At 38.0% G+C, this 27,933-nt stretch overlaps 1 protein-coding gene across 4 annotated transcripts in view; it reads right to left on the bottom strand.

Moving 5' to 3' along the window:
- ROCK2 (Rho associated coiled-coil containing protein kinase 2) overlaps nucleotides 1-27,933 on the bottom strand; it is a 110,726-nt gene that overhangs the window by 42,120 nt on the left and 40,673 nt on the right. For all 4 annotated transcript variants that reach the window (XM_030037574.2, XM_030037575.2, XM_030037576.2 and 1 more), the window contains exons 2-5: nucleotides 25,090-25,171; nucleotides 14,407-14,507; nucleotides 7,469-7,606; nucleotides 4,637-4,897 (exon numbers count right to left, since the gene is read on the bottom strand). In XM_030037574.2, the coding sequence (XP_029893434.1) occupies nucleotides 4,637-4,897; nucleotides 7,469-7,606; nucleotides 14,407-14,507; nucleotides 25,090-25,171 (582 nt within the window). The remainder of the gene's footprint in view (nucleotides 1-4,636; nucleotides 4,898-7,468; nucleotides 7,607-14,406; nucleotides 14,508-25,089; nucleotides 25,172-27,933) is intronic.

The following is a 27,933-nucleotide window of genomic DNA, read 5'->3' as shown; positions in this document are numbered from 1 at the left end:
GTCATGAACTGGCAGGCAAATACTAAAGTGATAACTAAATACTGAAGAGACCTAAGGAGTACTTCAAATGTCCTGCTGGCAAAGGCCTATCATCTTGTACAACTCCACGCTGAAGCTGAAACCTAAAGGAAGCTTTAATTTCTCAGTTCCAGAATGAAGAGCAGGTTAACTTCTGCTTTCTACACTACGAACCAGATAGCACATAGCTTGATCATCCTGGAGTAAGAAAATCAAGTTAACTCTTTTCAGAAGACCTAATGCATGCTTTGGACAAAGAAGAAAACAGATGAACACATTTATAACACTGGGAAATAAACTAAAGCCCAAAGGCTCCAGAAATCTAAAGCTGGGAACATTCAAAAATGGATCTGGCACATGGCAGGTCTTCTCTGAAGCTTAAGCCTCTCTTCACTTTGAGCACTGGAGGAATTGCTCTAGGCTCATGGGATTCTCCTGATCTAGTAGGACTGTGGCATCTTAATGAGGCCTCCAACACTGGTGCATGTCTATCTCTTCTTTATCCAAATGCAAAATTACAACAAGGGAAAATCTGACTCGTCACTCAGTGAAGACTGGCTGAAGCCACCTGAACCTCTCACTGGGTAAGAAGCTTCTTTAAAAACAAAGTCACCAGAACAGTTCTGAAAGATTTCTCTGAACAGCGCAGCTTCAGTCACAGCCTCATCACCTTGACACCTAAGCATTTAGTAACACTCCATTTCCCATTCCTCTACAATTAATACACCAAAACAAGAACACTTTTTAATATGTTATACACACTGATATTTTATGAAGTCTTATGCAAACAAAGCAAAGGTTGTGCCAAAAAAAAGCCAGCCCTACCCAAGTGTGATGGCTGGTATGTAGCAACAAGGAAAGTTCTTTCCAATGACATTACAGATGCTAAGAACTCCAGGTAACAACGCCTTAAGTTTTCAGACAAGATGTCAAAGAATTGAACAGCAACACAAAAAAATATTCCTACCATTAGAAGGGTCCTGCATGCTAACATCAGTTTTCAATGGACTTCTCTCTGAAGCACGTTGAGTTAGGTGTACTTACTCTCCGTAAAACTCTCTACCTTCCGTCTCAGGAACAAATCTAAAAATGCATTCACAGAGTCACAGAACAGCCCAGGTTGGAAGGGACCTTGAAAGATCATCTGGCCCAACCTGTCGTGGCAAAGGGAGCCTAGATGAGATTATCTAGCACCCTGTTCAATCGCATCTTGAAAACCTCCAGCAATGGGGATTCTACCATGTCCCTGGGGAGGTGGTCCATTAACACCTGAATATAATACTCCCAGATTTCTCTTCCTCTCATTTACACACTTGTTCTTTCAAAGAACTCGGGCGTTGCTCTGCATGTATTTTTAAGTACTGGATACTCTTAGTACCACAGTCAGACTAGCTTCTGTGATCTCTGGCATCAAAGCCAAGTAAACTGGGAAGTCCTCTCTGTGCTGTACATGGCATCTTGACAGTCCCTACATTCTGCACGATGAGTTCTGCCTTCTGTACTTCAGCATTTGAAGAGATCTAAAGGGTGCTGTTTTCTCTGGACATAGTGTTATTCCTGTGTTTCAAATACTAAGCCTCTGTGTTATGCCTGAGTAGCACACTTACTACAGCAGTTCTCATACAAAGCTTCCTTTCGGGAGTCTTGGGCCAGTGTTCTACCCAAGACTCTTCTCATCACCTCTAAAGATCAAGGTGGATGTTGGAACTGATCGCCTGCAGCTCTGTGAGAGACGTGCAATGCAGAATTTTAAGAAAGGCTGTCCAGGAGACACACCGTGTTCTCACAGCTTATGACAACTTGGTGGTGAGGCTGTAGCGTATCCTACCATCTTTCAGAATTATTATATTGCTGAAGACAAAGAGTTCAGTTTTCATTCTCAGGAGGATCTCCATCAGACCTGAATGACTCGCTGTCCTGAATCAAGGCTGAGAATCAGGCTTTCACTCCCTCATGAAGTTCTTTCAGTAAACAAAAGCTGGAGAGTGCTTGTGTGGAAACAGTAGGATAGCTCAGATCAGGTGTTAACACTGCACCCAGGCTTCTGCAGCGTGCTGCAGACAATGAACTGAGGCAAGAGGGATCCAGCAGAGACTTGGATAAGCTTCAATGAGCAATAAGTTGAGTTCTAAAAAGAGGAACATGTTTCTTCTCTCCGCTAAACTGCCTGAGCCGAGGTGATAATGCCAAATGGTAAACATCCCTTCTTTCAGTCACATCTTTTTTCAACAGATATCCTCTAAACTTGTGCTCTTCTAAAAGCTCAGTTAGCACAAGACAGCATTATGTACTGAGCCTGGCAACACTAGGAGATCCTAGCTCTACGATACCTACTAAAGCCAACTACTGTCTAGTTCCTTACAGAAAACCTGAAGATTACAGTCTTGTGAAACGTGCCCTGGGCTACCTTATCACACCTAGATACCAAAAGGGAACCACAATTCCTACTAAACCTTTGAGGCCAACTCCATTCTTTATTTAATTACAGAAATAAACACCTTGTTACAGATTTTAAATAAAGGGAAAAAAAAAAAGAAAAGAAAAAAAAAAAGAAAAAACCACAAATGCTGAAACCACACAACTGAGTTACATAAACAGATCAGTTTCTTTTTTTTGTTGGAAAAGATCACTAAAACACTTAGCAATTCTTTTCACATACTGGTAAGGAGGAATTCTGCTGCAAGTGTCTGGACTGGCCTGGAAGACTTAAGAGGACACTGAATCCAATTCCACAGAAAAGATCAAAAATGTCTCTCACCAAATTGCAGCAGAATTTTCCTGGGCTCTCAACAGCAAAAATAAGATGCTAATGTGCACAACTGCTAAAAGAACTCCAAATCAGAAAAAACAAATAAGTATTCAGTAAGCATATATTTTCTAGAAATCATCCTGCCAACACCAATATTATATTTACACAGCTGGGATGTGTTCATGTTTTGTAAGAAGTAGCATGAGATTTGGAGACAATCCAGAACCTCTCAACTTCTAAAGCTTCCTGTATAAAAAATTTTTGCCATTCCACTGAGTCTGAGAAACATGAAGAACTTAAAATGTAATCTGTTAAAAAAATTAACTTCTTTAGGAGATCACTGGTTCATTGATGATGCCCAGTGCAAACTGGAGCTCACTATAACTCTTTGAGAAATGTGCATGCGCTTCTCACATTTATAATATGATCAACGACATTTTAGTATTCCATACCTTTAACAACAACAACAATGGAAAAGAAAAAAGGAAAAAAAAGGCTTAGGTTCACCATTTCTGGGATCCCTAAAATAGCATAAAGTATCACCCTTTTTTGTAGATTTATATTATGAACTTTTTGATGCTATTTTTATTGCCTCTTCTGATGAACAGCAGATTCCCTTAAGACCTATAGTCTATTGGCTCAAAACCAAGATTAATTTTTTTAAGGACTAAATTAAGAGATCAAGTACTACTTTTGAATTTTTTTTCAATTAAAGTAAGTGCTGTCCCCTAAAATACAGGCAAGCAAATCATCAAAGCGGAGGTAAACAATCTATCTGCCTTTAGAATAACAACTATAATATCAGCAAAACTAATCAGACTACTGAACCGCAATAAACAGCTGTAGTTCAGTGAAGTTAATATATTGTCACAGGAAAGAAAAAAAACCCTAACAAGAGACAGTACTTCTAGATACAGCTGAAGAGACATTAACTTAATGATGCAAATGCAAATTAAGTAGATTGCAGGGATTATACCAAGCAGTGCCTAAACAAGACAGAAAAAAAATGTAACACATTAAAGCAAATAAGCTTAGAAGGATCATCCTTGCCAACATTAATACAGAAACCTTTCAAAAGCCAGGCAAATCATAACACTCATTCACACACACAGTTTTTTTAGAATCTGTTATAATTTTCCACAGGAAGAATATATTGTGTAAATTACAGCGTAACATTTGTTTTTCAGGGAAGATTTTAAAAGTGCAAACTCGAAAAGGTAGCTTTATTTTTAAGTCTCCTTTAATAATATAAAGTATCCTGTTAAAAATAAAATATTCTTATACAGTCTTATTAGAAAACTGTGTATTTGTCTATACATGGTAAAATCTGGACTATTAAAATGTATGACATTTTGACAAATAGCTAACATAAATTTTAATCAATATATCACATACCACTGCTGCCTTACTGTGACCTCATTTTAATGACCACTAGAGGATGCTATGAGAACAATTAGACACAGAAAAAAAAAAAAAATTAGGACTGTAGCTTGCCTATAAAATAATTTCATTTACAGAAAAATGTCAGTTTATGAACTGTTCCAAGGTTACTCATGTTGAAACTAGCAGTTGTCTCATAAGCTTTTCAGACATTTGGCAAAAAAATGAACCTCAGAAATTCATAAACACACATGCTTTCAAAAATAACAAAAAGTAAGTTTACATCCTTCTTCCGTGTGCCAGAACAGTTTATTATAGAAAAGGTTACACTATTTAAAAGCACCCTTGTATTTAAAACTAGGAGACAAGGAACAGCTTTCCAACAAAGTGGACCATTTGATGAATATTCCTTTGGGTATTATAATTCATAAGAAAATAACCTTAGAATTACAGTTTTATAGATGATAAATTATTCAGTTGCATACTTACTTCATCCATTTTCATGCAAGTGCCAAAATCTGCCAGCTTCAGATGCCCATATTTATCTAAAAGCATATTGTCAGGCTTCACATCTCTGTGTATCAAGCCCATGGAGTGAATTGCATCAAGAGCAAGAACAACTTCGGCTGTATAGAACTTGGCCCATTTCTCAGGCACATCATAATTGCTCATAAGGTTTACAAGATCTCCACCTGGCATGTATTCCATTACCATGTACAAGTATTTGTCATCTTGGAAGGCACAAAATAGCTGCAATATTAAAAAAAAGGAAAAGAAAAAAGCACAATTACTTTTCAGAGACAGCTAGGAAAAAGAATAAAGCACTTTATCTCGAAGATTCATTAAACTTGAGCATATGTTTTCAAAAATGATGTAAAGTAACTATATTTTTTATATCCAGATAATCTACTTTTTCTATTAATTATGACAGTACCTTGTAATTTATTGAACTTCAATACACCCTCATTTTCATTTTTAAGAAAGTGAAAAGGATTTCCTCATTATTTTAGTAGTATGAGCTACTGAGTAGTATGAGCTATTTCACTGAGTCAAAATGCAAAATATCAAATCTGAGAAAGGGAGCATCATGTACTGATCTGAAAATAGCTCAACAATGAATAGCCTCTTAGACTGTTTCTACATTTTATATATTATAAATCTCCTTATCTCTGTACAGATTTACAAAAAACACTTGTCACTACTGATTTTGCCCTAAATCAACATGTATGTTGAAATAAGAAAGGGAAAAAAAAAAAAAAAAAAGTTCCCAAAGACAACTATAACACAATACAAAGAAATTATCCTTAAGAAAATAAGTCTGGTATGGGTTGCAGCTAGTATGTTTCCTACTGGCATGATAGTAAGTTTAGTCTCTTTAAAATGTATTTCAGACCTAGACTGCTGAAGTTTTAGAGATTTCACCCAGCAATCACCAGATCTGAAAATGGCCCAAACCAGCAAAAAGCATTACTATCAACTGTTCAATGACTGGTGTGAAAAAGTCTCTGAAGTCTCTCACCTTATTTCTCAACCTCTTTACATTAAAAACTAAAATAATTCACACCTTTAAGTTATCCACACAAAATTCAAAGGCAATTGAAAAAGAAGATGTGTGGAAAGGAAGAAATCAAAAGCAGGGAGTTTGCAGAGGATGAGGAACCATGAAAGACAGGAACATTATTAAGGAGATTTGACCTTTAGATTAAAATTTATTGTTTATTAGTGACAGAAGACCTATATTATAAATACACATTTTAATACATATATATTGCACTGTATTTGTTTTCACAAATGGATAGTATATATAATATGATAATGCATTTGGTCATTAAAATCTAAATTAAAATCTATACAAAGTCTCTGTATTCTCACATGTAAAGATATTAATATAACACAATAATAAATAACAACACTATGCCTTTATACAGCACTTTCGTTATTGTCCTCAAAGGATTTCATTTAAAAAAAAAAAATCAAAATTATCTAGAGCTCTAGCTTCACTTGTTTTTCACATAAAAAAGAAGGCAGAGAGAAGCAGTGTGATCTGTCCCAGTTTCTAGTTAAGAACAGGACCTACATTTTCTTAAAACCAGCTCGATGTCCTATCCCACTGGACCACATTACCTAAATATATCACACTAATACACTTCATCATAGAAGACACAATTGCAAATACACTTGAATTCATTTGCTATTTACAAACACACACACACACACATTTATATCATGCTTGCTACATTTTCCTTTGAAAACTGACTGTCATACATTTCTCGTTACTTTCAACTGCATGTGAAAAATAAAAATAATTCCAGACAACTACTGTCATTAGAACAAAAACAAACAGCTAAATAAAAATTGATCTATGTGGTTAAGTATTTCTGTTGAATATAGGCAAGAACATAATATGCTCAGAAGAGCAAAACATCTAAATAAAAAAAACCTTGTAAAACATTTCTTGCATACATGAAGTGTTATGAAGAATATATGGAAAGCTTAAAGCCAGTCTTTACTTATTAAATATACAGAAGCATGGCAATATATGTGAGAACATTTAAAAGTATTAATTATTTAACAAAATGAAGTACTAACAATTTCTCTAAGCATATGCTTTCACTACTCGTTTTATTAATTGGTGTAATTTACCACTCAGAACAAATTGCAATATTCAGTACTATTTCTTCCCAAAGGCATAATTCATATTACAAACATGATGATGATACATGTCATGAGACAGCTGCAAGCAATGGTGTTCAAGACCAGCTGAAGAAGGCAACTCCATTACTTGGATATTACTTCTGAGCTGAGATGCAGTAACTGACCACTAAATAGAAGATGGTTTCAAGCAAACCACTGCTACAACCTCCTGTCTTGCAGGAGACCAGGAATCTACACTCATCCACCACAGCTGAAAAGTCAGTAACTACTTAAAGCACTCTTAATACTAATTGCCTGTGATCAACTGACTTTATCATGAGGAAAGACTAGAAATAATGTTGACATTTGTTTCTACATTTCTATACAGAATTTTTCTTAGTTGAAAAGGTAACCTCCCTATTACTCCAAATGATTATGTGAATATTTCAAATATCTGTTTAATTCTGTTTTATGATGCATTTGTAGTGACTAAAACGTAAGTTAATCTACTTTCTAACACAGCAAAATGTGCAAAACTCAGTGAAATTGCTGTAAATACGTATTTTTAAAAGTAAAACCTGAACCTAAACCATGATTTGAGTTTAGATGTAAATTCAAAACCAGCTCAAGACTGGGAAAGATTTATGGCTTTATTATTATTATTTTACTCTTCCATATCTTCCTTACCTGAACCACCCACGGACTGTTGGCGAAGGCCATGATATCTCTTTCTTCCCAGAAAAAGGCTGAATCTGATCTCTTGATCATTTCAAATTTACTAAGTAGCTTCATCGCATAAACCTTCTGTGTCATTTTATGGCGAACCTGGTGGTTGAGAAAGAAGAGGAACAACTTTTTTAAAATACCTTGTAAAAAAAACGAATACTGGCATAGTATATTTCTCCTACGTGCAAACTGCTTTTTGGGATGCAATGCCTCCAGGTCTTCATATACTCAATTTTCTACACAGAAAGGGTTTGAGAACTTCTAAACCTGGAAAGAAAAACGTAACAGCTGTTCGAAAAAAACATAGCAGGAGTGGAACAAGAAGGATGCCAAATGAAGGAAGATATGCCAGAGCCTGGCCAACTGCTGCAGCTGCTGCTGCGTCCCCAGAAGAGAAGCTGCAGGGCCACGAGAAGGACGCGCTTCAGGGCTGCAGGAGGTCTTAGGAGGTAGCTGTTCTGTTGAAGATGCACCAATACAAGCATATGTTCTTCCTCACTATGGCTATGAGCATAAAGATGAGAGCTGACTCCAGTAGTCTGCTTACTCAAATTGAAACTGCTAAAAAAACCCGAACCCAAAACACAACAAACAAAAGAAACCCACCCAAAAAACCCAACCCAAAACTCAGAATGCGCAAAGTACCATCTTTCTCTAAAGAACTGGAATGGTCTTAACATTTTCTGAGTGAACGTGACTACTTCAAATCACTCAGAACACTAAAAAACAAAGATGAAATTATTCTGTTTACAGAAGGAAAAGGAAATGCTTGCCTATTCCCCCTTCAAAAGTTCCATCAAGTAAGGTGAAATAAAATAGAACTCGGCTTATGTTTTCTCATTCTGAACACCATCTATCCGTTGCATTCATTCATGTTAGAAATTCTGCAAGCAGTCTACTTCAGCCTCTTCCAATTTTTATTTTTCACCAAAAAAATGTTTAAGTAGTTCTTAAACTCACTTTAAATGGTGTAAAATTAATAACATAAATCTTGTTGGTAAACCAAAATTAAAGCTTTTATGACAAAATCTGAAAATACTTTTGAAAACTTCATCTGAATACGGACATGAAACACAATCTTTAAAGTACAAACTGTAAAGTCATTATTCTGTCAATGAAACGACGTTAGATTTATACTACTTTACGAAACAAGTACTAAAGGACCAGTTTTTTAACATTGCTGAGTGTTCCTTGCAGAAGTCAAGGTGAGAAGTATACAGCTGCAAGATGTCTGAGTCAGCAGAAAAAAAGAAATTAACTGCATCTTAAGTTTCTGCATATTTTCTTCACATTAAAATAAAAAAAAAAAAATCAATGGACTAATTTGTGAAATCAGAACCAAACCGTTACAATTTTCTGGTGCATTTAAAAACCTCACATTTAGTAAAACAAACCATATCCCCCAGCCTCTTAGTTTTACACAATGTCTAAGTTTAATTATGCTACTTGAAAGAATGTTTAATAGGCTCTTTTCCTGAACAGCTGTAAATGTTTCAGGTCCACCATGTCTGCAGCACAAAGCTGCAGAGGCACCTATTTGGTCTACAAATACAGGAGCATGAGTCTCCTGCTCCTGAGGAGCTGTAAACAGTACTGTTGCTGAAGCCAACCAGAATGATCTCTAGAAATAGGAGAAGCATCAGGTGGCAGGGGGGGGGGGGTGGGGGTGGAAATCTTGGAAAGAGTGAGAACATGAACAGAAACAGGATTATTTATGAACTTACTGTTCTTGAAATTGGGGCTTTTTGCTCTCAAGATATAGGTACAACAATTTTAGGATTAGTATCTTGCATAGTTTAACACTAACCAACAACCTTTTGGTATAGCTAGATCAAAAAACTCCAACCAAACATGAAAACAGAAACACATTATCTGCATGCATTAACAGCTCTATAACCATGTATATTTTAAGACATTAACAATAACCAGCTAGTGAAGGTATCCTAAAAAAGGATTTTGAAAACTACCTCCTCCCATTTACTAATCCCACATGGGATTATTTACAAAGACTTGGTAGTACACCACAACCTATAGTCCATAAAGTAGTGCTTTTGGAATCCTGCTCAAAACCAGAAGAAACACAAAGACCAGCATCCTCAAAAAGATATTGTTTAATTGAAGATGCATTTTCTGTGAAAGTCCACATAAAGCTCTGCAATATATTTAGTAGTTTACAGTTCCCAAAATCATTGTGTACTCTTGCCTGGGCGTAGTTAGTACAGCTGTCTTGATTTACAAGAATAATTGTCTCCCACTAGTTGGGAAAAAAAATTCTCAGAAAGTCAGCACAGCCTGAAGCAAGCTCATGCATAGGAGAAGCCAAGTAAACAGGGGTAGGGGGACCAGAAATCACAGCCTGTGCACCTCTCTAAGGTAGTATCAATAGGTTATTAGTTGGCTAAATAATTTCTTGAGAAAACTTCAAGGTAGGTTTATTCTCTGTACAAAAAATCAAGGAACCAAAGCAACAACTAGCATGCTGGCACATCCAAAGACTAAGTGCGTCTTGACATGCCTTTCAGGTGAACAGACCCACCAGTGATATTACTCCTTGTATCACCACCATGGCCCCTGAAGACAGCCTATTTAGCTGCTAGCCACTGTGCTCTTTACCCAGAGATATATTTGTACATACATATATTGGCTCATATAGCAGATTATTCATGTATTAAATTGTCATGATGTTTCAGTTTCTTCCAACCATTTAAACGAACTGCCAAATTTAAACTGCAGCTCACCAGAGTAACTCTCAAAATAGGCAGGAAAATCCCTTCGTGCCATCAGCACTGAGTAACATGGCCTCATTTAACTCATGAAAATGCATTAAGAAATTTATGGAAATGCATTAAGAAATAAGAATTTCCCTCTACTCCGCTTCATCAATCTAAGAGTTTCAAGAAATGAGTACACCCAAAATGCATCCATAATTTCTACAGCATTCACCTCAGAAGAAAATCTATAGGCAAAGAAAATAATATATTCATTCGAAGTTATCAGATTGAGTATGTAGTATTGATAATGGTACATCTCTTTTATGTTACGTCCATCTCTTTTATGATAAAAGAAAATGAAGATCCTAGAGTGGAGTTGTGAAATTAACTCTAAGGTTTGAAATAATTACAAAAACGCTAAAATACTTAATAGAACAGTAAGAAATTACTACAGATAGGGTACCAAAGTTCATGTCCTGACAAATTTTCAGGTAATAGACCACGACTGCTTTATTTGCATTACTACAGAAGGCGTATATCAGCAGTGGCTGAGGAACTAAACCTAATAAACAAAGCACTTAATGGAAAAAACTAAACCAGCACCTGTTTACATAGGCCATGACAACCGCTGGTTTGCAACACTGAGAAATCACATAGTAAAGACTGTCACCCAGACCATCCTTTACTATCCAAATACAAGAAAGACTTAGCCTTGCTTTAGTTTTCTATTCCAGTACATGATCAAGTCAGTCTGCTGTGTCACTGCAACATTACAGTTCTTTGTGATTAGACCTGGGAGAAGGAACTGAGGATATGTTTCGATTTCAAATCAAGAGGATTTTTCCTCAAGTGAAAACAAACAAGAGGTACTCAGGAAGTGCTTTCATAAATTACTGTTTCTGAATAAACCACAAGTAACATATTAAGCACCATAACTCAATTTTTCTGTCTGCCCTAGACACCAGTCACTTTTATTCATGACACTGTGTAAGAGAAGCAGCGATCTGGCAGCTGGCAATTATTTTCTTAGCTTTCCCCATCACTACAGACCCAGGAAAGCCAGAGGCCAGAGCTCAAGAGTAGAGTTTAATACTTCTGGAGTTATAAGGAAATTGTTTTTCCACCAAAGTCAGATGGTCAGACCGGAGTCATCTGATCTCTCTTTACTGGACTGAATTTTTTAATTGGGGGGGGCAGGCGCAGGAAGGGGGAAAAGTGAGGCTTTTTAAAAAATCTGGCTGTAAGATACAACAGTAGAGAGTGTGTTTTCCTTTCTTGCTAGAATCTGGAAAGCTGATCTCTCCACACCACTTCTTTCACAAGAAAATGCTATACTGGAGCAGAAAGCTTGGGCAAAACAAATTTACATGAAGGAGGGCATAGCTGACAATTTTATGCTGTATATTAACATATTAATTTTTTGGCTTGTTATATTTAACTATTACACATATTTAACAAATATTTGTGCTACAAATATTTACGCACAGTGGCACACACTGACAACATGACATTCATGCATTTAACCCATGTACTTAATCATGTTTTATTTATGGTTCTTTCTGCGTTTAGCCCCTACTGAAGCAAATTTCTATTTTGATCACAGAATGTGTTGCAAAATATTTTGATTACTGCAAATCCATCATCTGCAACTGTGGTGGTAACATCTGAATGGAGTTGAAATAGATACAGCTTAGCTCAATAGTTTAAACTTGTATCATACCTTGTGAGGCAAAAAATCTAGGTATGTATGCCCTCATCACCAGCTAATATTAGTTCAGATCTACAGTTGTATTTATTAACCCACTGTTTGTTAGCTGTAAGACTGCATAACATTATGATTCCTACTTACATTTTTACATTCCAGAAAAAGAGTGTTCTTTTAAATTGGCATGAAGTACAGAAGAGCTCTGTATGAACACACGTAAGTTCCCTTCCAATACTAATCATTCTTAGCTTTTTTTATTTTGGGGCTTGAAGGGCTTATTTAAACAATAAAAAAAAAACCCCAAACCACCATTATAAGAACAAGTTACTATGCATTTTACTATTACATTATAATTGCGAGGCAAGTGAGAAGAAAAGTTTGTCTTCAGACCCTTCAAACTACCTAATTGCAGTACATACACTGTGAAAAATCATCTCTGCTTTAGAATTTAAACTGTGCATGACACAGTGAATTAAGGAAAAAAGTTTCCATTCCAAGCCAGAACAAATTAAAAACTTATATTTGAAATGAAATGTTAAAAAGAAAATGAAAATTATTTAGCAAACACCTTAAGTTCTTAGAAATATACATATGAGAACAATGTATTTTGATTTTTGAAGCACATTAGAAATACAATTATCTTGGATGCTTCCAGCAAATATGTCAGTGTGACATCCAAAAAACACACATGACTTCTGTTATTGGGATCTTCTCTTTTTCATCTCCCCCCTCCTCCCCCCCAACAAATAGACAAGGAAGTCTGCTCCTTATAACTTGATTTTTCACTGGCTCCCTATGCAAACGCATGAAAAAGGAGCATCTCTATTAGCTACTGTAAGTGTGTATATATATCTAATGATAAAAATGCCTAACAGAAGACTTTAAAACAAACCATTTGACGTGACTGTCACTGAAAAGACAAAGAGTAGACTGCTTTCCTATAAAGTTCCCTGCAGCAGCTCCTTCTCAAATAAGAAAGGTTCTGCTCAAGGTTTTAGCTTTGTTTTTAATCTCTTGCCAGCAAGGATATAAAAGCATATAAAGATATGTATTAATTCTTTGAAGTCTTGTTTGAAAATGGGTATCTTTGACAATACTCCTCTCCATACTTCATAAATTCTTCTGGATAATAACAAAGCGCAAGTGACCCAGACAGAAACAGGCAAGAGGGAGCTACATTCTCATCTTGCCACACTTGGGTGAAGTTGCCTTAAAAAACAACATAAATTAATAAAAATTGTTGATTAAATGTTAACTGCCACATGAATTACATCTAAATTTGCAAATTACCCATGAGTCATACAAAAAGTGTTAGGCTCGTCAGGGTTTTTTTTCCCCCAATACTAATATGGAAAAAACAAGTAATTTTATAAATGGATAATAAATTTATTGCCATTATATGCTGTGAACTTCCTACAAGCACTTCTGTGCTAAGATCTTGCCACATTCCTCAACAAAGCTCCAAAACATCTTTGTATTTTCCAGAATTGCTTTACATTACAAGACAGTATGACTTTCCCAGCTTCCTAGTGCAAAATTAGTACAGAACAGTGAAATGTCAGTTCCATGTCAAAAGACACAAGCAAAAGGGTAATTTTTGTTACCTTGTGGTAACAAGATAACAAGCTCTAATTGCTGCAAATTAGTTGCTCCCCCTTCCATTGACTTGCTTCATATCTCTCTTCCTCTAAAAATGCTTACACAGAAAATTATCATGGATCAGCTGGTGCACGGTTATGTTAGCTCACGATAACTTGTCCGTGGTGTTTGTATTCTCAGATTCTATCTAGCGCTTCCATCCATAACTTATTTCAAAACTGACATATCAATCCATCTTACACATATGCTCACATTTTTGTGCTATTTATCACACAATATGACTTGGAAGTCCAGGAAAAATCAAAATTAAATGAAAAGCAGACTATGCATGATATACTAAGCTACTTTTTTGTATTTTGATTTTTTTTTAAATAGAATTTCTCTGCAACATAAATTTAAAAAGTAATCTCATTCCTACATTAGATGTTATATTGGATACAATGTTGAGTGGACAATGTTAAGAAAAGAGTCTTAAAAAAAAAATCTTGCGTTAGTCATATCAGTTAAATACAATGAAAACATAACAATTACAAGAGCAAAACAAATTTTTTTTTTGTTGCACTATTAGCTTGCTCTTTCATAGGAAGGTTTCAGGTATTATTATACAGTGATGCTTACAGCTAAAAAAATTTAGAATTGCCATGAACTGCCTTTTCCATTTTGATCAAAGGATAGCAAACTGTTTCCCAAGTCCTTTCCTTCCAATCCATCATGTTTTAAACTCTGATGTACTGTTTACTATGCACAGAAATGACCTCACGATACAATGAAAATAACACTTATTCTTTTTAAGAATGCATTTTTAGATATAAAGCATGCAAGACTGGGAAAGGTTTTGGCTGGAGCCATAAATCTGTCTAATCATTAAATCATTACATTCTTACCAGCTGCACTTCTCCAAAAGCCCCTCTTCCAATCACCTTAACAACATCATAGTCTTCAGCTTTCATCTGTAAAGCTCGTATTTTTTCCACAATCTTCTCATCTAAAACAAATCAAAGAAAAGTTGTGATAATGCATGTATTAACAGAACACAAGAATTTTCTCTAATATTTTTCATTTAGAGTCAATATAAGCTATTTTTATTTACATGTTCAGAGCCTTCTTGGTAATTCTTGAAATCTGCAGTCACTGTTACCATCCCCTTTCATTACTGTTTGGACATTATTAACCATCTACCTTTAGCCATAACAACTAAAATGTCTTTTGGATTTTGCCGACTGCCGTTTCACACCTCTAATAATCACTCACAAGCTTACAGTAAGACTGGTAATGAAAAGAACCAGAGATGCCTATCTTGAATTTTCAGACAATTATTCATTGCCACCTGCTGTGCTGCCAGGATCCACTGACACTCCACTGATCACGCAGGAGTGTGAAGTATCTGCTACACACAAAAGCACTGCAGATGCAACTCGCTCCTACAGACCTGGAGGGTTCAACAGCAGTCAAATGTCAAGGAATATAACTCAGTAACCTTTGTGTACAACTGCAGATTATGCAAGGATATGACTTCAGATCCGCTCATTCATTCCATATGAAATACTAATTCAAGTTTACCTATGTCTATGTAACTGTTGGCCATCTCAAAGTGCTTTTTAGTGTTCACTGCACATGTAGTTCTACACTTTTTAAAATTAGGTCTACAATGCTCTGTTCAAGTATCCTCTGGTGCAACATTCTGCAGATAAGCTCTGTCTCTCAGTATTTTTCTTGTTGGCAATTGTGGGGATCTGTAAGGGAAACCAGTGAAACTGACAAATTCTAAAAACATGCAAGGTCCTAGACTCTTTAATTTTGTAAACGTAGCATGCTAGTGAATGCATTCCTGGCTAAATGCATTTTAAAAATCTATTCTTATTACAAAGACAAAAGATAATGGGAGCAATGAATGGAATCCATAATACTGGAGGTAATCTTTCTTAAGCATGACGAGATTTGACACCGCCCCCACACATGCTTAGAGGAAGAACAAAACAAAGCAAAACAGGTTGGCGGCAGCAAGACCTCTACCAGGGAAGAGCATGAAATTGTATCAAAAGCTGTGGATGCTTATATTCAGAGAGGAGTAGAGGTATATATTGCGAGATTCCTGTTCAGGGTCAAAAACTGTGCAATTTGATCCCAAGAAAGGCATTAAAGGGGATCTCAGATCTGAATACAGGAAAAAAAAGGATCAGAGGTACAGTTAATTCAGTATGACATTAAAGATTACATTGTCAATGGGGAGTTAATGATAACAAACATCTAATAAATAGTTCAACCATTCCTACATATTCACGAAGAGCAACCTGGCAGGCTACAAGCAATCCAGGAGATGCCTGACCATCAAGAACATTTCTTTTGACCCAAGTGAGCAACAAGCCCAATCAGGGAGGCAGTCTAATCTATTACTCACAAACACAAAAGAACCGGCCAGGGATGACAAAGTCTGTGGCAGCCTTGGCTGAAGCAGCCGTGAGATGCTGGAATTTAATACCCTGAGAGAATTGAGAAAGGAAAATAGCAGACCTTGGACTTGAGGAGAACAGACTATGGCTTGTTCAGAGAACTCACAGGCAGGATCCTGTGGGAAGCTGCTGTGGAGGGTAGAAGAGTGGGTTGGTCTTCAAAGATGACATGTTCATAGCACAAGAACAGTCTGTTCTAGTTAGCTAGAAATCGAGCAGGCATGGCAGAGCGCCAATTTGGCTGAATAGGCAACCTCTGCCTCAACTCAAGCACAAAAAGTGAAGGTTTGGAACATGGAAGCAGGGATGGGGTACCCAGCAGGAATCTCCCAAGCGTGCAAGGATGGAATTGGGAAAGCCAAGCCCAGCTGGAATTGAAACTAGCCAGGGTTATGAAGGGAAACAAGAGCCTTTATGAATACACTGGCAATAAAAGAAAGAATCAGGCAAATTTGGGCCTGCTGCTCTCAGGGGGTAGGGGATCTAGTGCCAAAGGACATGGAGAAGATCAAGGTACTCGATGACTTTTTTGCCTCAGACTTCACTGGAAGCTCTGCTCACAGGCCTCCCAGCTCCCTGAAGCTAATAGCAGAGTGTGGGGCAGTGAAGCATCGCAGTAGAGGAAGTCAGAGCTAAGGACCAATAAAGCAAACTTGACATACACCGGGCCATGAGATGACACAGGATGCATGCGAGTGTGCTGAAGGAGCCAGTCAACACTGTTACCAGGCTGTTCTCTATCACCTTTGAAAGGTCATGGCATCTTGGGGAGGCTCCTGATGACTGGTAAACGGCAAATGTCATGTCCATGTTTTAGAAGGGCAACAAGGAAGATCCAGAAAGCTACAGCCTAACCTCACTGCCCACAATGATCGTGGAGCAAATCCTGGCATCCACTTCCAAGCACTTGATGGACAAGAAAGGATGGGAACAGCCAGAATGGATCTAAAAAAGACAAACTGCGTTTGATTAACCTGACTGCCTTCCATGACGAGATGTCTGTCTTGGTGGACAAGGGGAGAGCCTTGTCCTTGACTGTAGCATGACTTTCAACACTGCATCTCAAAGTATCTTTGTAGCCAAACCAGGCTGACAGGGATTGTGCAGAGAAATTACAAGGTGGTGGAAAACTTGCTGGAGTCATGGTCAGTGGTTCAAAGTTCACAGCTGATACACTGGAGGGCACGACTGCTCTCAGGAGGGACCCAGACAGGATAGGTAAATGAGCTGAGAGGAACCTCACAAAGTTCAACACAGGCAAATGCAGAGTCCTGTAGCTGGGATGTAATGACACCACACAATAGTACAGGATGGCACTCACCAGCTGGAAGGCACCTTGAGAAAGACAACCTCAGAGCCCTGGTGGACAACAAGACGAACAAAGCGGAACGAGCAGCAAGCCTTTGCACGGACTGCATACAAAGCTGTGTTGGTAAACACATAGCCAGTAGGTTGAGGGAAGCGATTTTTTCCCCTCTGTTTGTCACTTGTGAGACCACGTCTGGAATGCTATGTCTAGCTTTGGACTCCTCGGTGCAAGAAAAATATCAAAATAATCCCTACCTTAATGGAAGGCCACCAAGATGCTTAGAGGCTGGGACCATATGATGCTCATAGAGAAGCTGAGAGAACTGGAATTGTTCAGCTTAGGAAAGTCTAAATGGTTGGCCTCAACAAAAGTTGAAAGGAGGTTTTACTTCTAAGAGGTGCAAAGCGAAAGGACAAGAGGCAACAGACAAGTTGCAACATCAGAAATCCTACTTAGTAGGAAAAGAACCCCCAGAACTTGGGAATGGAGCAGACTGTCTGGTGGAGCTGCAAAACCTCCGTACTTGGAAATTTTCAAAATGCAGCTGCACAAGGACGTGAACAACCAGATCTAACATCAAAACTGGTTCAGCTTTGAGCAAAGAATTGGACCAGTTGCCCTCCAGAGGTCCTTCCTAACCTGTGGAACACAAAAATGCAACTAAAAATTTCTTCTTCTGAGGGAAAGATTAGGTGTGAAGGGGAAGGGGAGAGATATAAAGAAAAAGAAAGTTAATAATGAGGGAAAAGAGTCTGCTAGTGAAGTTGTAAGGACAGAGGCAACTAAAACCTCGAAAGCAGACAAATCTGCTATGTTCAGTGTACCAGTAAGACTCTGAAGTAATCCAGAGTGTGAACAGGAAAAGTAGTTGAGAGAATTCTGAGCCTGTTTTCTAAAGTGAATCATGAAAGCTTAGACAGGAAGCATAGGACAGCAACAGTGCTTCACCCACACCAAGTTTATTATTTCATTCACGATGTGAACTAATTTTGCAATCTGCGAAGGGAAGACTGTACTTGGAAGCTTACTTAATTGCAGATCAGAACTCTGGCACAAGACAAGGAGGACAAATGCAAATTCACAGGAAGCAGCAGTTGAAAAGGAGTATCAGCAAATTTCAAGTCAGAGAGAATGTGCAATTACATGTTTGAACTCAATGTTACACCTCATGAGGGACGGGAATCACATGAATTTATTTTCAAATGTTTCTGAGATGTTTCAAATGTCTTCAGATGTGTGAGATGATACGGCAGGGATTTAAACATGTTGAAAGAGTAGGGTGTAGTTTTACATAGCTCCATTATTGGTCAGAAACTCACAGGAATACTTCTGTGTTCAAAATATAACACAGAAATTATAAACAATGTTAATGCAGCTCCAGTGAAACTCTCTAAGCATTACACACTGCAGTTAAGCAATGAAAAACCCAGTATATGAAGTAAGCAAATGAGATACCAACTGAAGAGCTACCAGTTCTATCATCCCTGTGAAATGCTGAGGGTGGAGAAATCCTACTTGCTCTACTAAAAGATGAACAGAATAGACTGTTTCAGTTGGAAGGGACCTACAATGATCATCTAGTCCAACTGCCTGACTTCAGGGCTGGCCAAATGTTAAAGCATGTTATTAAGGGCATTGCCCAAATGCCTCTTAAACACTGACAAGGCTTAGGGCATTGACCACCTCTCTATGAAGCCTGTTCCAGTGTTTGACCACCCTCTCGGTAAAGAAATGCTTCCTGATGTCCAGTCAAAGCCTCCCCTGAGGCAGCTTTGAACCATTCCCACGTGTCCTATCACTGGATACCAGGGAGAAGAGCTCAGCACCCCCCTCTCCTTGTCCCCTCCTCAGGAAGCTGGAGAGCGCGATGAGGTCGCCCCTCCTAACTCCTTTAACTAAGATTTAATAATCTTCATTAAAAGTAATCATCGTCATCTAGGGATGCAGATGTTGTGACGGTATCAGTTATACAGATGGATTGTCTATTTTGTCACAAATTTAACAGATATGGAACAGATAATAAAAGCATGGAACTAACCTGAAACAAAAAATGTGCTGCAAGAAGGCAAGCTCAGAGAAACCCTGAAGCAATGTCATAATTGCAACATGCTGGATCATATGATGTAGTTCATGTATCACATAACATGATATAATTCAAGGTGCAGGAGGCCTTTCCAACACCGTTGTTTTAGTAGAGGACTGAATTTTCAGAAGGTTTCATACAGATGAGTTTGTACATTTGTGGTATCTGTGCATACAGGTACCACAGATTGCATCTTGCAGCCTCATGAATTTGCAACAGTATGAAGCCCAGCAGAAGAAAAATGTTATGTTTAAAGAAGACATTAGATGGACTCCCCAGCCCCAGAATACAATGGAATCTTACAGAAATATTGTGACATTTGAGTAAAAGTCCTAAAATGTGAGAATGTCATCACCCGTGACTCAGGTTTCTTCTTTAACACAGGAAGGACCAGGAATGCTGGATAGCAAGACTTTAAAGACAGCTTTTGATTTACTACTTGAAAATAGCACTATAACCTTTAAACCAATGAAGCTTCACTTTCTGAAAGGGCAGAGTGTTTGGATCAGTCACTGACAGCTGGCAGCAAGAATGTGGCTGAAGGTTACAAGTGCTTGTGAAAATGGAATAAATACCTGACTAGAAGAGTAAAGGGGGGTGGGGAGGAGGAGAAAACCAAGCTTTTCTGCTCTTTAAGGGGGAAAAAAAAAAAAAAAGTTCATATCCAGGTTATTTTCTTAAAAGTTAAGAACGTGTATCAGGCAGTTCTGGGGTGTGTACATATGTGGAATAAAAATGCAAGGGAGTGCAATTTTGTCCCCACAGACCAGACACAGTCAGTCAATGAGTGTTGCTATGGAGTACATTAAGTCAAAAGTTGCTGCTCTAGGCAAAAGTCTAGCCAGAACTTAAACTAAGTACAGCGAGGAAGTGCTGCAATCCCACACCCGCCCAAAACCAAACAAAAAGCACAACAGAAAGACTGAAGTAATTAGGGGTGCATACATATTATCTGGTCTACGGTGTGTGAGGAACAAGAAGCTGCTAGAGACCTTGCAGAAGCAGCAGAAACTAGAAGGCATAACTTCAGGCAAGCTAGCATTTCCCCCTCCAGAGAAAAGAAGGGGTGACACAAGAACTATTTCATCTTGCATAGACAAAAGGAGTGGAAGATAGGAAAACAGAAAGCAGCAGTCCTCTGACTTGCAGAAGACACATCCCCGACTTAATGAAAGTAAGCCTGATGGCAGAACTGAATTGCTTTGTATCTAGCAAGTACTCAAATAGTAAAGAGGTTAGTAACACTGACACATAACTTGTTTATACATCTAAGACAATTCAGTCTTAAACACTGTGGCTCTAATTCATACTCTGCTTGGGAAAAGTTGCTTATATGATACCTTTTCCATTCCTACTCTTACCAGAACGATATCATTAAGAATGGCACTGGAGCCCAACCTGCCGAGGCGACTGCAAAGACCTGACAAGGAGTGGCCTTAAAGAAGCCAAGAGATAACCAGAGGGAGCAATTAGGTCCTTAATTTAATGTAAGTTCTACAATGCACTAAATTTCTAAGATTCTTCTTGGCATCTCACGTTTCATCTCTGTCAATGACAGGAAATATGGAGCACAGAGAATTACAGTCACGATAGGCGTTAACACCATACCAGGTAATGCATTTCTGTTGGTAACTGCATGACTGGCACATGATTTAGCAACTTCAAGCAATGTAACAAAATGTGAGGAAAGGAAACAGAACTGTTACTTCTGCAAGAAGTTAATCTTAACAGATAACTCTTCCAAGTAAGCAGTGTCTGCTTGGACAGAAAAATGGCAAAAGCAACTTTCCAGGAAGTTTATTCAGGCACTTAGCAAAGCCGCTGCACGGGTGACACACCTGTACTAAAAGCTGTTCCTTCTACTGTAAATACGTCCATTGCCATTGCTCTCTAGAAGTTTGCCAACCTCCAAAACATCAGCAAATAATTTTAACAATAGAGGTTTCCAATTTTTGAGTGATGCTGGATAATGCGTAGGAGGAAGTCACTGATCCATTTAGGGAGTCAAGGCTTCTGGATTGTACCAGGCCCATTGATGGCACCACTCCCTGTGCTGCTGTTTGGACTTCCTCAAAATCCATTCTTCATGCCCTTCTATTCCTGATGATAAGATTATAAATGATTAAATATTTTTAACTGTTGCTTAAACCTGTTGCTTAATTAACTTTCTTCTCCCAGAAGTTAAAGCAGCTAGCAGGCTATTTAGTACCCGCATGGGAGACCACCAAAAAAGGCACAAGCCACTAAGACGAACACTTGGTAAATCTCAGATGGCAGAAAAAGTGTCTTGGAAGAATTTACTCAACCTGTTGTCATAGCCTAGATGACAGGAGAGGAAAAGAAAAGACCAGGAAAGATTTGTTACACCAAGACCATGCTGGAAAGCTCAAGCTTCTTTTCTAAAGTAAGCGAGCTAGTTTTTGCTCTCAGAGGACTATGAAATTCCTCTCTTTGTTTTGGGAATTAAATATTACATTATGCTTTCCTGTCCCATGAATACTCCAAGAAAGCAGCAATTTAACCAGAATCCTAACAGTTGATTAAAGCAATACGGAAGACTGAAAAGGAACGGTTGTATTATATGAGGTACTTACGTGCCTCTTACAATAAACACATGTTCTACTTTGGTTCAATGCCTTAGAGCAAGAGGTTAAGAAATCAGAATAGTAAGGGAAAGCAGGCAATGATAAAAGTTTCTTGCATATTAAACATGTGAAGAGGCTGTTTCTGTAAAGTAGTTACAGAAATAGGATATACCAAACTCCTTTAGTATGGGCAGTTAATAAATCGAAGCTTTGTGAAATGAGTTAAAACATTTGAGTTTCAGCTTGAAACTATAAGTTGAGCTGAATATCAATTAATGTCTCAGCTGAGATGCAAACCATTTCATTTTTAAATTAAAATAAGCTATTAATAAAACATTAACCTGATTAGTAATGACTTGCAGTAAGTCTGAAGTAGGGTGTATTCAAACCCCTGGGAATATGGTAGAAGAAAAATTTTCCTTCTCAAAGTGTTATTGTGGAAGAATTAAGCGATTAAATTGACTGAAAGTGTGATGATTATTGCAGTGTTCTTCACAATTTTTGAAGATTTGTGTAATATGGATTAAAACAACTGTAAGCAACGACTCCCCCCCAGCTGCTTCACTTTGCACTACAGAGTGCTAACTCACAAGATGGCCCTGCCACCCCTCTGCGGCTGCTGCTGGACGCCTTGAGGAGGGATGCAGGCTCCAGGCCCCCAGCACAGACCATTCATCAGAGTCTGTCAGAACCTTTTGACAGCAATTCTCATCTAGGCATTTGCTACAGCTCTTCAGATGCTGAGAAGAATCAGAAGAGACAAGAACTCACTGTTCCCTAACCTAAGAAAGCAACAACTTACTGTGCCATAAATTATTAATACAATTCCCAACTCTTCTTCCAAGTCCAAGGTAGCGAGAGGCTTCAGCTTCAGCAAGCACGTGTACACTCTTCCTTTCCACTGACACTTGCTACCCTCAGAACAGTTTCCGAAAAGACATGAGCTATGGGTTCAGCAACTTTAAATCGCATAAAGTGGCAAGTCCAGTAACAACCCAGTTGTCCTGTTTTTTCCTGCACCCAAGCAGCTTCCTTTGTGTTGGCACAAATATCAGTGAAGCAAAATGAAAATCAGAAATTGGTCTTTGCTTTTCTTTTGCCTCACTAGTTTTAACAAAAAGAAACAAACCAACCAACCACCCCACTCTTTGCATTAATTCTGCTCAGTTCCCCAATCTGGTTCATAACAAACCACACAAACACCTGTGCCAGAAAGAACTTTGAAATAAATCGCTGTGGCAGGACTGATTCTTTCAGTTCCAATGCCAAAATATTACCAGCTTCAAATGTTTACAAAATTCTCATTTCAGAATTTTTTTTTAAAAAAAGTGTAAATCACAGAAGATATGCAGTATTATTTTTCATTCTCTCTCAGGCAGTACAGAAATAGGAGAGAAGTTACATGGACGACTCTTAAGAGATGCATGGCCTCACAACGTGTGAGCCAAAACAGTCAGCTCTTACATGCTTTTTTTAAAGTTCAACGGGTAAGGATGACGTGCACCCCTGAAAACTCTTAATTAACTACTGTGAATTTTTTTGTAAACACATCTCAGAATTTTCTTTAACTAGCATCTGGCTATTTCAACTGTAAACTGTCAGCTGATTTTAAAAAAAAGACAGCAATAAAATTATGAAGAGGAGTATATTTTTGGGTTTCTGCCATTGCTGGTAGCCTACAGGCCACATCAGATGCTTAATAATATTTACTACAACAACAGGAGAGAACCTAGAATAGGAGAAGGAGCAACAGCCTCCAGAAAAAGGCAGACAGACAAGAAGAACGTTCAGAGGCTGCAGAAAAAACAAAACAAAACAAAAAACCTGTTCCCAATGTTAAATTGTTTTCCCATAGTTGCTATTTTTAATAGCCAGAAGATTTTCATCTTCTGATTAGAAAAAGGTTTCTAATTTTGTCCTACTGAAAAAACAGTATTGTAATGTAAAGGTGAATCTGAACAGCTCATAAAAAGTTACTGATACTGTCATTTACGTCATTTTCGTATTTGCTGTAGATAGGGCTTTTCCCTCACATCACACGTACAATGCACAGTTCAGGTAACAAAATTACTTAAAATGCTGTTCCTGACCCTTTATTTCATAAGTATCTGCTTGAATTCCTTTGAACTCAAACTGAGAAAAATCCCAAGGTAGCCTCTCCTTCGTAATCTGCTGTTTCTTATTTATTCTGTTTTCAGTGACTTCTCCAAATGAGACTTTACTGGCAACTGTAAACCTGTATGTCCAGCTATAGGGCTCTGCTAAACCTCATGGAGAAGCACTGAATTCCAAACATAAGAACTCACCACAAATGACTACACCAGCCACCATTTAACTGAGGATCACGAGTGGATATGCAAAGGAGTCCCAGAGCTATGGAGGGCAGACACACATAGCTCTTACCAGTAAAAAATCAAGAACAGTTGCTGATAAGACTGCACCTGCAGTAACCTCAACATTTGTAGCTCACTACAAAGCACAGTTGTTCTAAGAAGGCTTACTCACTGCAACTCACATTTTAAAGCTAATAATCTACTATTTTTACAAGAAAAAAACAACTTGTTTATATACATGGATAGAAAACACTTTAAAAAGACAGAATACAGCTACTCTGATGTAACTGTCTTCCATTTTCATACACTCAAACTCCAAGATCCTGTCTACAATTAATTTGGGGAGAATCACAAACATTTATACAAAGGTTCAAAAATGCACCAACAGATTTTAAGGTACAATAATTTAGTTTTAAAAATCAACAGAAGGCTTCTCTATAAATTAAATAAGAGTGTATACACAATGTTGACATTTTGAGTAATTAATTTCTAAAGAATAATAACTGGGATATGCTTTGCAAATTATGTCGCTGCACATACTTAAGATAAAAAAATAACATAAAAGGATTCTTCCAACTGCTGGAAAAATTACAATCTACAGCTGGTATTTTCCAACATATTTTCAGCAATACAATGACTCCCCAAAATGATACTTCTCTGTAATAAATGGTCTTCCAAAGCCTGCTGAATACAGAAGCTCAGAGTTATAAAAATTAGTAAAACGAAAATCAGCAATGCATTTCTGACCACTCAGCTTCCTATGACTGAGATCACAACATCATTGTTTAAGGGCCACTTGCAACTTACATCTATTTAAGAAATTATCGATGTTCTTGTTCTTCCTCAGCGCTGGATAATCCAGATCAAGGACCAAAGAATTCAAGCCATCCTGAAAAAAAATAAAAATAAGTTAACTGAGTTCTAAAATCTTAATTAATAACTTTCTTAAAACCACTACACTGAGACTGATTATGTAATATTCCAAGCATGCATTACATTCCTAGTAGGCAAATCAAACAAGCTCTCAAGTATGTTTATAAACCAGCACAGGAGCTAACACACACTGACTGGCTCCAAGTTGGTCTATAAACATTACAGATACATTACCACTGATTAGTGGAACTGGGACTTAAACTGGAGTAGTAGTTTTAAACTTAACCAGTAAGTAATCTTACTCATTAAACACCGATTTAAGATACTCAGTTCAGTCAATCTGTTTTTCTTATTTCTGTTACACTTTTCCTGCCTGTTCAAAAACTTTATGCTTGTATTATCCATATTATTGCTTTGATCACAGTCCCTCTACCTTCTCATTCTGGATATTCAAAAACCAACTGCACATTTTTCTTCTTGGAAGCAAGACATGACCTAAACTTAAGAAGACAATTCACTGCATAATTCAAGCTCACAAGACTCAATTACTTTTTCTAAGTGACTCAACAGAAGACAAGCCAGAACTCTACATGCCATTCTGCTACCAATTATTGATGCCTCCACAGAAAACAACTGAGACCTCTTAAAATAGCAAGGTATGAGATCACCAAAATCTAAACTAAAAATAGTATTTTAAAATGCCTGTTATAAGACTTAACTCAATTCCACCTTTCAGCAACCTAGAAAAACTTAACAAATTACTCTTAGAAACACAAAGCCTTTTCCAGTTACACAGGGACAAATTAAAAAAAAAAAAAAAAAAAAATAGTTTCAGATACTAAGAAGAGCCAGAGACTCCATTCATACTCAGCATCTCCAGTGTTCTGCCTGAACTGGCAGCTTTGTTCATTGCTCTAAGAACAAAATCCTGAGACTGTTTCTTCAGGTTTTCAAGCCTTGACATGGCATCACAGAGATTTAAGTCAGAGACCACATCACATTTATGAATAGGCAGCCAATAGAACTAGACAGCTTTTCAGTCTTCTTAATAACTAAGGCTACAGCTAACAACCTGCTGATTTTATGGTTTTTTTTCTTAATATATCTGGGAATGGATCATTTGTTGCAAATATCACTAAAATTATTATACTCGTTCTAATAATATATCTACCTGGATAGAGTTAAAGGCAAGGCCCAAGATTATTAAATACATTTTGAATTCCAGACTGTCCTAAATACGCACATGCACAAATAAGACTACCTCGCCTGTGGAGATGCCACTTTTCACCGCAAAAAAACATTAATGATTAAGCACATTTTCAAAATTAAGAGATTTGATTGCAATTTTTTTTTTTTTTTTTTTTTTTTTTTACTTCCTAACAAATGCAAGTGTCTTGGGAAGTGTCATAGACAAGCTGACAAGGTACAAGTTAGACAAATGAAGTGGATTAAAAACTGTCTGAAAGACTAGGCCCAGAAGATTGTGGTCAGTGGCACAAAGTCCAGCTGGAGGCCAGTCACTAGTAGTGCACCCCAGCACTCAACGCTGGGGCCGGTACTGCTTAACATCTTCATTACTTTCATTATGCCTGCTGCACCCTGCAGACAATACAAAACTTGGGGGGTGGCTGACACACCAGAGGATTGTGCTGCCATTCAAAGGCACCTCGACAGGCTGGAGAACTGGACAGAGAGGAATATCACAAAGTTCAACATGGGGAAATGTGAAGTCCTGCATCTGGGGAGGAATAACTCCAGGTACAGGCTAGGGCCTGACAAGCTAGAAAGCAGCTTTGCAAAGAAAGACCTGAGAGTCCTGGTGGATGGACAACAAGCTGACCATGACCCAGCAATGCAACCTCGTAGGAAAAAAAGGCCAACAACATCCTGGGCTGCGTTAGGAGGAGTGTTGCCAGAAGGCAAACGGAGGTGACCCTTCCTCTCTACTCAGCCCTGGTGAGGCCACACCTGGAGTGCAGTGTCCACTCCTGGGCTCCCCAAACCAAGAAAGGCAGGGACTTACTGGAGCGAGTCCAGCAAAGGGCCACGAAGATTAAGGCACTAGAGCATTTCTCATAAGAGGAAAGGCTCAGAGAGCTGGGATTCTTCAGCCTGGAGAAGAGAAGACTCAGGGCAGGGGATCTCATCAATGTGTATAAGTACCTGATGGGAGGGAATGAAGAAAGGGTAGTGCTCACTGACAGGACAAGAGACAATGGGCACAAGGTAGAACACAAAAAATTCTATCTGAACACAACATTTTTTCCTGTGAGAGTGGTCAAGCACTTGAACAGGTTGCCTGGAGAGGTTGTGGAGTCTCCATCAGTGGAGATATTCAAAACCTGACTGGATGTGGTCCTGGGCAACCTACTCTAGCTGACCCTGCACTCAGCAGGGGCGTTGGACTAGATGATATCAAGAGGTCCTTGCCAACCTCAACCATTCTGTGATGTAACATTTACAATATTTCCACTGCGGCACAGAGAAAAGGTGGAATTTTACTCTTGAATCTATGTAACATGAATGGTGTGAAGGTCTTACACATCACATTTTAGAACTTCCTTACAAAAAGAAACATAAAACAGTGTTAATAAGCAAAAAGAGAAGTCAGTAAAGAAGACATGCTATCAATCTTAGTTACTTTATGAACAACATTTATAGGCATTATTTCAGCCTTGACCATAACTGTTCCTGCAAGACCCACTAAGGATAAAGGAGGGATGACCTAGGACATTGTACTCATCTTTCAGAGGGACGGAAGACTTAGTACCTATTCTT

This window comes from Aquila chrysaetos, chromosome 15 (assembly GCF_900496995.4).
Source record: "Aquila chrysaetos chrysaetos chromosome 15, bAquChr1.4, whole genome shotgun sequence".
Taxonomy (NCBI): Eukaryota; Metazoa; Chordata; class Aves; order Accipitriformes; family Accipitridae; genus Aquila; species Aquila chrysaetos.
This window is presented reverse-complemented; position numbering and strand designations above follow the sequence as displayed.